General features: G+C 42.1%; 1 protein-coding gene across 7 annotated transcripts in view; it reads right to left on the reverse strand.

The window, feature by feature from the left end:
* NUP133 (nucleoporin 133) overlaps positions 1-12,003 on the reverse strand; it is a 56,460-nt gene that overhangs the window by 28,559 nt on the left and 15,898 nt on the right. For all 7 annotated transcript variants that reach the window (XR_008616254.1, XM_007117307.4, XM_007117306.3 and 4 more), the window contains 5 exons: positions 9,184-9,331; positions 8,130-8,287; positions 6,623-6,714; positions 3,297-3,460; positions 2,161-2,255 (listed from right to left, as the gene is read on the reverse strand). Coding sequence is in view for 6 of the 7 variants with exons in the window: in XM_007117307.4 (XP_007117369.1) it covers positions 2,161-2,255; positions 3,297-3,460; positions 6,623-6,714; positions 8,130-8,287; positions 9,184-9,331 (657 nt within the window). In the remaining variant the exon portion in view is untranslated. The remainder of the gene's footprint in view (positions 1-2,160; positions 2,256-3,296; positions 3,461-6,622; positions 6,715-8,129; positions 8,288-9,183; positions 9,332-12,003) is intronic.

Below are 12,003 nucleotides of genomic sequence, written 5' to 3' on the forward strand. Positions count from 1 at the left end.
CCCACCCCCCTCCAGCCAGGGCCATTTACACCTGTAAGAAAGTACAGACACTCCTGTTCTAAGATTAGGGTCAACTACTGTTGTCTCTACCTATATCTTATTCCTCAAATTATTGTTTATGGTTATCAAAATCATAAAATTGTTCTATTCTAGCTACATTGATCAACTCCCCTAGACTCGGGACCTTCAGAATGAGAAACCCAGCAGCGTCCATCTTCCAGAACCCTACAGCCATGGTGGGGGGGGCGGCGTCTCTGACCCTTTGCATCAGCTGCCTCTGACTTGCTTGATGCCCATTTCTGGCTTGAGGAGGAGAGTTTTATATTCAGAATTATTTCCTCAGATACAAGTATCCAGTTGTACATTTTTCCTGATCATTAACGTAAATCTTTCAATGAAATAAGCTCTAAATATTAAAGGAAATATAAAGGCACAGGCAGACTGGGATTTTTAGATCTGGCTAGACATTCCCTTGCCACGGACGCCGCTGCCAACAGCTGTGTGACTCCACGAGGGTCTGAGGCCCGGGGAGGCTGTACCAAGAGATGCTCCACGGCCCCCCCCCTTCGCCCCCCTTACCCATAACTTAGCTTCCCCGCAGTGTGGCACGTGAGGGCCGCGGACTCCCCCTACCCCAGCACGCACACCCTTCAGCAATGCGACCTTGCCATTCCTCCCATCAAGAGGCACGATCAATTTCCCACTCCCTTTTATCTGGCCTGGGCTTGTGACTTGCTTCGACCAACATCGCTTTGGTGGAAGTGATAATATGTGACGTCTGAAGCCTACAGCTTTTAAGTTCATCCCCTTGAGGCGCCGCCTGGAGACCACAGGAGGCCAGTCCAGCCTAGAGGAGGATGAGACTAAGTGGGGGGAGAACCAAGAGGCCCCAGCGGACGGTGGCACCGACTGCCGGTCAGACGAGAGACGCCTGGGGACCTGCCAGCTCAGCCCACCCCAAATGCAGTTCAAGGAGAGGGCCCAGGGGAAATCAGCAAAGAGCTGCCCTGCTAACCCACAGCTGTTTTAGCCCACCACATCCTGGGGTATTTGTTATGTATTAAGAGTTAAGTGATAACACCTGACAATTACATCAGGAGAAAACATGTTTTTTCCCCATTGACCTGCAGCCCACCTAAAACACTAAGAAAAGACTCAATGAACAAATAAAGTTCTCTTGCCCAGACAGTAAGAGAAGACTGGAGCCAGACTGTACATTAAAACTGAAGCACAATGAGGTATCAGAAACAACCAAGGTATTTCTGGAATCCTCTAGAACCACGCTGTCCAATAAGGTAGCCACTATCCAGCAAAGTGGTGACTTTAAGTTAATTATATTTAAATTTAGAAAACTTCAGTTCCTCAGCTGCAGCAGCAATTTCAAGCGTTCAGCAGCCACACAGGACTGAGGCTGCCATGCTGGGCGGCACAGCCACAGGGCAGTCCCATCACCACAGAAGGTTCTATTAGGTGGCGCTGACTTCAGTCTCTTTAACAGGGAGGCATACTGATTCTGGGAAAAAATATGCAAAAATGGATTTAAATTAATTCTTTTGGATTATGCCTGGGAGCCACAACTGATCAACAAGGTAAGGATGGGTGATTTTGTGTAACAACTCCGTCTAACAGCAAAAACATTTTCTATTATTAGGCTCAATATAAATGGGAATTCCCTTACCCCTTAAAAGAAAAAGAATACTTTAAGTGAGTATTTGATGCTAATGGCACCTCGAAATTAAACATCCACATAGAAAAACCTGTCACCGCCTTCAGATTCTTCACTGTCTTTCTAATAATACAAAATCAACTCGGAAAACCTAAGTTTTATATAAAAGCACACAGGAAATCCGAATGAAAAGCAGGGTATCATAGGATGTAACAAGAAAAGCTGAAATAACATTTCTGCTGAAATACACTATTTTTCTTCTTTTTATCCTATTTTCAATGCAGCTTTGATTCTTATAGGAACAGGCCTCCACACAGCCCTGGAATTATTTACTTAAGTCAGCAAGGAAAATAGACAACACTAGTCATATCCCACCCAATGAAACACCTCAGAATTAGTGAGAAAGGGCCTCCCACTGCCCTAGAGAGAGCCACAAAAGGCACAGTAAAGCCAGGTGTCCGGCCGTCCCTGTGCACAGGGACTGGGATACTTACTTGGTGAATGAAGTCCATAAGGAAAGAATGGGCCTTCATCTTGTCTTCGAGCTGGTGGAGAATAATCAACGATGTATTGCTGAACCCAGGTGCTTCTGGTGAAACACAATAACAAGACAAAAACAGAATACACTGGCTTGACAGAAAGTACTGCTATTACAAGTTAAGAAAAATCTATACAAAAGGAGAGTACTAACCTTTCAATGCAATTATTAATTACATTACCCAAGAGGTTAAAAATTTAGATGAAACTTTTGGGGCTTTGATACAATTCATACCGTATTTATTCAAAACACAAATATGTTATTATTAGTTTAATCACTCGTTATCATTCTAAGCTTGACAGCTCAAAACAAAGAAAGAAGGTGAGCACTGATGTTTTCTTCCTAAGATTCTAATGAGAATTACTTGCTAGGCAGGAAATTAGGGAGAGAAAGGATGTTTGTGACAGTTCCATGGTCCCTGGGAACCCCCGAGTGCCCCGATGCTGCATGGAGGGTAAGAGGGACAGTCACCCAGGGCGAACAGGAGGACACATGCTCACTTCTACAGGCTGAGATCTGACCACTGCTGCTCTTAGAGAGGCACATAATTTCCATTAGCCAAATTCAGTAGTTATGCTAAAATTATCATTTAATTTGGGGCAAGTGTCAAATGCCTACCTATGTCACCAATTTCCTTTTAGAAATAAAATGCTGAGAAAGCTAAGTAGGGCTGATTAATCTGTTTAGACAGAACATGTAGGATTTGCTCCAATGTTTCCTCAGTTTCTATTCTACTATGTAGACCTGTTCTGAGCCCTTTATGTATGTATGCATGTATGTATGTAAAATAGATGAGGTGGTTTTTTTTTCTTATTTTGGCCATGACACACGGCTTGCGGGATCTCAGTTCCCCGACCAGGGACTAAAGCCAGGCCATGGCAGTGAAAGCTCCGAATCCTAACCACTAAGACCATCCAGGGGCTCCCTGTTCTGAGCCCTTTTAAAAATCTACTATAGGGAAAGTTACAACTTTTATAAAATACTGAATTAATATTAAATTGTTTCAGAAGACAAAAAATATGCACTGAGAAACGCTTGAACAAAAGAACCAGAATATTCTTCTCCATAACCTTAAAATTAGGGTGCTCTTACCCTCGGGGACAGACTCTGCCCACCGCGGGTCAGAAGCAGGGTAGTCGTCCACCAGGTCCACACTGATTTGGGTAACAGCTCTGTCTAGTTCACAATCGGAATCCACATCAGAGTGAGAGGAAAACAGCTCATCAACTATCATTTGAGCATGACCTAAATCTTTTCTGAAATAAAATCAACAAACAAAAGTATCAAAAGTATTAGGAGATACGCGGATATATGTACATGCATAGCTGATTCACTTTGTTACAAAGCAGAAACTAACACACCATTGTAAAGCAATGATACCCCAATAAAAATTTTAAAAAAAAGTAAAAGTATTAAACTCATCATGAAAAAGTTAATTGTGAAATTAAAAGTCCCATATGTTAGCCCAAAGTTTATTACTTCTAATAACATTTATTTAAAAGGGAGACAATTATGCATTCATTAATTCAACAAATATATGTTGAACACTGATAATATGCAGGCTCCGGAGACAGAACAATAAACAAAACATCAGAGCACAGCCCTAAGACTTCACAAAGTATACAGTGGCAGGAGGAGTCAGATAATTAAAGCAGCAGTTACACACACACGCCAGACAGGGAAAGAACAGAGGCCCCAGAGCCCACAGAGGGAAAACCAAAACCCCCGAGGGGCAGGGAACACTTCCTGGAGGAAGGGGTGCAGGGAGGTTGGGGTGAGTGTGGGAGGGGCACACAGCAGCGGAGAAGGCACGCCTCTAAGAAGTATGCCTGCATCCCAGCAGAGAACGGAAGCCCTGGGGGAGAGGAGATCACCCAGTGAGGAGAGAGGGAAGAAGGGTCCAAGGCAGACCTCTTAGAAACAAAGGACAGAGCACAGAAGGTCTCGTAAAGCATGTGACGGAGTTTGAGCTTAGAAGGAAATGTCGCAATCTGTTCTATTTTTAAAAGATCGTTCTAACTACGCTATGGAGATGAAGGATCAGACAGGAGGGAGAAAAATCCAGTGAGGAAGTTACTGCAGAAATCTATCCAGGCAAGAGAGGACGGGAGTTTCCACCAGCAGCAGCTGCAGCAGCGAAGGAGACAGGCAGACAGCTTTGAGAAAGAGACACAGGAGGGAAATTCTGGCCATCGGTTGGGTCTGATGTGTAAAGATGACTGAACAACTGACCGTGGCTGCTGGGACCTGTCACTGGAACAGGACTAGGAGAGAAAGGCTAAGCTCTGGAGAAGACAGCACAGTTTCACATGTGTTACATCTAGGTTCCTGTGGAACACACAACTGCTTCTGAACGTTCTTCATTTGTATGTAATGGCCCAGAGCAAGGGAGGGCTGTGCTTCTTCAGCAAATGAAGCCAAGGAAGGAGGAAAGATGGCGCAGGGAGCAGAAAGAGAAAAATATGGAAGACAACAACAACTGGAGACAACGTTTCCGGCAGTTTAGCTGTAAACAGGAACAAACAGAGAGGTGCTAGCTCAAAGGGGGACAACAAATCAAAGACTGGTCTTTTTTAAACATGGCAGATTAAATATGATTAACAGCTGATGAGAAGAGGCCAGCCCAAGGCCGAAGACGTAGAAGGGGAGTAACTGAGAATACAGTCTCAAGGGAAACAGAACACAGTGGCACTCAGAACAGAGAGACTGGCCTTAGGAAGAAGAACACCTCTTCCTACTCCCCAAGGAGGGAAAACGGAAGAGGAGTCGGAATGCAGGTAAGTCTGCGGGCGCTAAGCACAGGGAGCTGTCCTCTGATGGCTTCTACTGCCTCTGTGCAACGGGAGCCTGAGTCAGCTGCTTGGGGGGAAAGGGGCAGAGAAATGGGAAGGTAGCGAGGCGAGGAAAGGGTTGAAATGGTCTGTGCAGAACAGGAGACAGAGCTGACCAGAGAAACACAGAAGAGCTGCCGCAAAGTGTTAAAGGCAAGGTTGAAGCCGGAAACCTAGTTATGCTAGAGGTCATGGGAATACAAAGTGGACTATAGCACGATCGCTCAATAATGAACTATTTTAATCAAAAGACTAAGTTTCTTAAAACTCTCACGAACAAAAGATTTTATATTTATATTAAGTAAAATGAAAGTCAAAATAATATAAAAATTAATTTCAAAGAAACCATGCTATAAAAATAGTAATATTACCTTAGGAAAAAACTGAATGGATAACAGTTTAGAGTTCTATCCACCAGTTTTGACCCCCTGAAAATAATTCCGCTTGTTATGGGTTGGGGGGAAGGATGCTACTGGCATCAAATGGAAAGAGGCTAGAGATGCTGCTAATAAACACCCTACAGTGCACAGGACGGCCCCACAACAAAGACCATCTGGCCTCAGATGTCAGTAGTGAGAAGGCTGAGAAATGCTGCTTTAAAGGTTCCATGATCCCATTTGTGAAGAGGCTAATTTTTTTAGACTATTGGCTGACACCACCCCAGAAATGATTACTTGTTAACCTCATGGTACTTTATGCTAAACAGGATAAGTGGAAGGCACAGTTGTACTAGAGGCCCAGTAACACCAGTCCTAAGGTTACTATGCTCTGAGCACTTGAGGTCAGGGACCCCTTTTCGTACTTAATCATCTTCCCCCGTGCACACCCTCCTGCGAGCGTCCTTCCACAGGGCCTCACCCCAGGACTCGCTGGGGCCAACGGGATATTAGCAAATGTGACCAAGCAGAAACTTGAAGAGCACTTGTGCAGCGAGGCTTCCTCTCTTCTACTTCCAGAACCCTGAGGTTTGACAGCAGGCCAGGGTAGCCTGCTAGAGGAAGAGATGCCACATGAGGCAGACAGAGCTGACCAGCCAGGGTCCCCAGATGGGAGCAAGTGTAACCAGACAGCTGGCTGCTGACCACACACCATGCGCGAGCCCAGGCAGGACCAGGAAAACTGCCACCCCAGTACAGCCCCAAACAGCCAGACACAGGGCCAGAAGCTGTATTAAATAAGCCACTGAGTTCTATGGTGATTCCTACACAGCAGAACTCAACCAACAGGCCAAGACTAATTCCTTTACAACAGCGATGATAACCCTTTGTATGCAACTTCACTGCCTTGACATTATATATAAAGCATGCTTGCAAGCTGTCTTCAAGACCACCATTTCTAGTGGGACACTGTTTCCATCGAGAGGAGAGGCTGTGTTACACCAGGTTTTTCCCAGCCTAGCTGGAACCCTCCCGCGGCTACCAAGTTCAGAACAAGAGTTTGTTAAAGTGCTAAAGCTCAGAAAAGCATCTTCTCCTGGATGGCGTCACTCCTCCAACTCGCTCTCACTAGCCCACAAATAAGCAGAATATGTCAGTAACATGTGTCCTTGGACATCAAAAGAGCAGTAATTTTAAAAACTTGTTATACCTGCAGTATTGCAGAAAAGCAGCTTTTAGCGATTTGGTTTTATCTTCCCGGGCAATAGTTTCATTCTTGGTAGAGGTGTCAAAAGCCACACTCTGTAAAATAACAAACTATAATTTAGAGGTGAAGGTATAAGAATATTCTTAGTTATTGGACTAAACATTGGACCCACCTATGAGAGCAACAGTACAGACACACAGCTGTTTGCCGTACTCTCTATACCAATGGTTTGTATATTGATACTTAAGACATTTATTGAAACGAGATAAAACACACGAAATGATCAACTAAAGTCCTATAGAAAATGTATATATAATTCAGGAATTATATTGTGAGTAAAATCATTTGCAGATTTCATCACAACACAACCTTCTTATAGGCTTACCCTTACACAACTCATCACAAAGTATATTTCTAAGCATAATGGTTGATTTCAATCTTAACATACAGCAGTATTATGAAAACCACATGATTATAAAAGAATAAAAGTTAAAAAAAAAAGTTACTTTCTGTTGAACCTGTATCAAATCATTTTCATTTTGAATTACACAGTCTATATATTTTCATACTATTCAAATAGAAATTACCCCAGTGTTAATTTTTAGCCTCCTGTAAAAGAATGATAAAAATCTTTTTTATGGATCAGGGTATTTCAGAATTCAAGATGACAGGAAAAAAAAATGATGTTTTTTTTCCCCACTCTCCCCTCAAAAATCATCCCAGAATAAAAAGAAGAAAAAGAAACACAACCACCACACGTCTGCGGTCCCAACTGCACCACACAAAGATGGAAACCAGAAAGAGGAGCTGCAAGTGACAGAGCAGGGAGAAGGCCAGGCAAACCCGTGCAGCGCAGGGACAGGTCCTGAGGACAAGAAATAGGGCAGTTCCAGGCAGACAGCAGGCAAGGGGCTCCTCTAGAGATGTGACCCTGGACAAAGCTTTATGGAAAGGCGCCTATGGAGCTGCTGGAGGGTGTGGGAAGATTAAGCCAGATATCAAAGAAAAATAAGCAAGTATGAAATTAGTCCACTCCAAGAATCGCACAAAGTTGTACACTAAAGGAAATGTAATCAGCACACGGCTTCACTCTGGACTATAAACAACATTCACATTGCCATTATAATGGAAAAAATGTATACTGGGACGATAAACGCAGAGAGAGAAATGTAGGTTACCCCAAGTCCTCATCTTCCATAACAGGAGATCTACAGACGATGAGAATCAGTGAATGAGAGACAGCAATACACGCATATTACTTAGAAACGTGGAGGAAAACACCAAAAGAAACAGCTAAAGGACTTACTAGTAGTCGCTTCTGAATAAGAGAACAAAAGAAGAGATGAGAGAGATAAAAGAACTAATGTCATCATCACAACTCTTGTAAAAGTGTCTGACTTTTAAACATTTGTGGGAAACACCCTGATAAAAATGGTTAAATCCTTTGCAAATCAGCTACACTTTAAATCAACTATACTTAAAAAAAAAAAATCTTATGGAACCACGTTACCTCATTGCCTGGTCCAGCAACTGAAGATGCCAGGGAATCTTCAAGGTCTTCTGCCAATACAGACACATTTTCCCTTGAAGTAATCGACACCAGTCCACTGTTTCTAGAAAAAAGGATAGGAACGCCCCCACAGGAACCAGCTCCTAAAATATTATCTCCTAAGAGAAAGAAAAATACACGATCAGATAGACATAACCAAAAAGTACTTTCCTAAATCCACCTCCCAGCAGAGAATCCTGCTGATATCCTTTGCCGTGTTGCTCCTACTCTGTAATCCCACGTCAAAAGTCAAGGCTCCCCGCTATCTGGAGTGGTAGGCTGTGTCCTTCACTGTGCCTTGCAAGAGTAGTGGGTACAGAGCACCAAACAAGAACGTCACCCCTCCTGCAAGACTCAGAGTACAGCTTGCCAACCCTACCTTGACTTACTGAGTAAGCCAGTACCAACCCTACCTTGACTTACTGAGTAAGCCAGTGCGGAAGGAAAAGGTTTAAGCTCTCTTGGAGTCTTAACAGCATCCCACCCACCCAGTCAAGGCTCTGGTGCTGGGACTAGAGAACTGAGGTTCCATCCTGCTGCCTCACATGGATTTTGCCCTTTGCCCCTTAAGATAAAGACCCTGATGAGACTGTCTGCTTGGTGTTTTTCACTCCTGGCTGGCTCCCCTCATCACCCACACCTCCCCACCAATTCCAGCCCCCTTGCATGAGTCCAGCACCTGGGATTCTTCTTACCCAGGGGTCTGGACAAACATTTAAAGAACATCAACTCAGAATAAGTCACTCTTACTGACCAGGAACAAGCAATTACTTCTGTTAGCATCAGTTCTTTTCTTCTTGGCCTCTTCTGGGAAAAACGTTACGATTTTTTGCCCATAAATATATCAGTTTGGGAACTCTACCACCCTTCCAGTTTTTCAGCTACTGTACAGGCATCATGTACAGGCATAATGTCACAGGCATCATGCTTGAAGCAAAGTTTATGGAAAGGGAAAAAAACTGCGCAGAATGACTAATGAGTTCCCTAATCCTGGTTTCTAAAACCACTACCCTACCTTGTGTATTGAAGACGATTTTCTCCCGAGGAAGAGAAAACTTCCCAGTTCCTGTGGAGCACACGTAGACAGCACTTTCAGTATACAGATAGGCAGTCTGGTTTGAAAAGTTTGGGACCATCAACTGACATATAATCAAGTCTTCAGACTGAAAATTAAATTTAAGATGACATTTAATCAGAATTGAAACAAAAATACTTGCTTGTATGATTTTATAATTTACACTTATGTACACTCATAAAAATGATAAAATAATTCGCTGATTATCCTTGTGAAAACCTAAACACTACCCATCAGATGATTTACAAAACATGACAGAATAAGTTTATAAACATCAATTAGAGAGACCATTTGCTGCGTTGCAAATAATTAGCAAAGTTTGAAAACGTTTCCATGGTGATAAGATTTTAACTTAAATGCCTGTAACAAATGTGAGGAAGAAAATAAAAGGAATAGTTCATTATTTATTTTAGAATTGACAAATTTATTTTATAAACTACCCCTGATAAATATTGTCTTTTTCTTCACTGTCCAGATATCAAGCACAAGAAAACCGAGTTAATATGTTCATATATGAAATTAAAAATAGAAATAAGACCTAATTAAATCATAAAATTAGCAAAAGCTAAAAAGTATATTCCGTTTATTAAAAGAATTTTACAAACATAACATAAACATGGAATTTTTTTATTCTCAAATTGTCTTTATACCCTTTCCCACTGTCTGAAAAATTTCAACACTGAGCATATTTTTCTAGTATAATCAGAACACATAAGGTTTATTTCTGTTTGAAATAAAAAACCAAATTAAAAGATTTCCTGGGCCTCCCTGGTGGCGCAGTGGTTGCGCGTCCGCCTGCCGATGCAGGGGAACCGGGTTCGCGCCCCGGTATGGGAGGATCCCACATGCCGCGGAACGGCTGGGCCCGTGAGCCATGGCCGCTGAGCCTGCGCGTCCGGAGCCTGTGCTCCGCAACGGGAGAGAGATTTCCTTACGGCACTCAGCTACACAAATCATATTAAGAGTAAGAGTTCAACAGAATTAGATACTATACAAGATTAAATGAAATGAATTTACAGCAGTTAACGCCTTTCCTCAAAAACATCATACTTATTCAACAATGTTCAATTGCTATTAAGAAGCTTAAAATTAGAGAGCGTGCCTTTTAATCATTCACATGAACCTTGACAAGTATATAATGTGGTTACCTACAAATATAATCTTACTTCGAGCAAAAACGGGATTTTTCTGTAGTAAATAGGGCTCAAAACGAAGCCCATATATGGCCTTTATTATGTTGAGGAAAGTTCCCTCTATGCCTACTTTCTGCAGGGTTTTTATCATAAATGGGTGTTGAATTTTGTCAAAAGCTTTCTCTGCATCTATTGAGGTGATCATATGGTTTTTCTCCTTCAATTTGTTGATATGGTGTATCACGTTGATTGATTTGCATATATTGAAGAATCCTTGCATTCCTGGAATAAACCCCATTTGATAAAGAAGGCAAGAATATACAGTGGAGAAAAGACAGCCTCTTCAATAAGTGGGGCTGGGAAACCTGGACATCTCATACATATAAAAGTATGAGATTAGAACATTCCCTAACACCATACACCAAAATAAGCTCAAAATGGATTAAAGATCTAGATGTAAGGTCAGAAACTATCAAACTCTTAGAGGAAAACATAGGCAGAACACTCTATGACATAAATCACAGCAAGATCCTTTTTGACCCACCTCCTAGAGAAATGGAAATAAAAACATATATAAACAAATGAGACCGAATGAAACTTAAAAGCTTTTGCACAGCAAAGGAAACCATAAACAAGATGAAAAGACAACCCTCAGAATGGGAGAAAATATTTGCAAATGAAGCAACTGACAAAGGATTAATATCCAAAATTTATAAGCAACTCATGCAGCTCAATAACAAAAAAACAAACAACCCAATCCAAAAATGGGCAGAAGAACTAAATAGACATTTCTCCAAAAAAGATATACAGATCGCCAACAAACACATGAAAGAATGCTCAACATCATTAATCATTAGAGAAATGCAAATCAAAACGACAATGAGATATCATCTCACACCGGTCAGATTGGCCATCATCAAAAACTCTAGAAACAATAAATGCTGGAGAGGGTGTGCAGAAAAGGGAACCCTCTTGCACTGCTGGTGGGAATAATGTAAATTGATACAGCCACTATGGAGAACAGTATGGAGGTTCCTTAAAAAACTACAAATAGAACTACCATACGACCCCGCAATCCCACTACTGGGCATATACCCTGAGAAAACCATAATTCAAAAAGAGTCATGTACCAAAATGTTCATTGCAGCTCTATTTACAATAGCAAGGACATGGAAGCAACCTAACTGTCCATCAACAGATGAATGGATAAAGAAGATGTGGCACATATATACAATGGAATATTACTCAGCCATAAAAAGAAATGAAACTGAGTTATTTGTAATGAGGTGGATAGAACTGGAGTCTGTCATACAGAGTGAAGTAAGTCAGAAGGAGAAAAACAAATACCGTATGCTAACACATATATATGGAATCTAAGAAAAAAAAATGTCATGAAGAGATTAGTGGTAGGACAGGAATAAAACACAGACCTACTAGAGCATGGACTTGAGGACATGGGGAGGGGGAAGGGTAAGCTGTGACGAAGTGAGAGAGTGGCAGGGACATATATGCACTACCAAATGTAAATTAGATAGCTAGTGGGAAGCTGCCGCATAGCACAGGGAGATCACCTCTGTGCTTTGTGACCACGAGAGGGGTGGGATAGGGACGGTGGGAGGGAGGGAGA

The sequence above is a fragment of the Physeter macrocephalus genome, chromosome 20, assembly GCF_002837175.3.
Source record: "Physeter macrocephalus isolate SW-GA chromosome 20, ASM283717v5, whole genome shotgun sequence".
Classification (NCBI taxonomy): Eukaryota; Metazoa; Chordata; class Mammalia; order Artiodactyla; family Physeteridae; genus Physeter; species Physeter macrocephalus.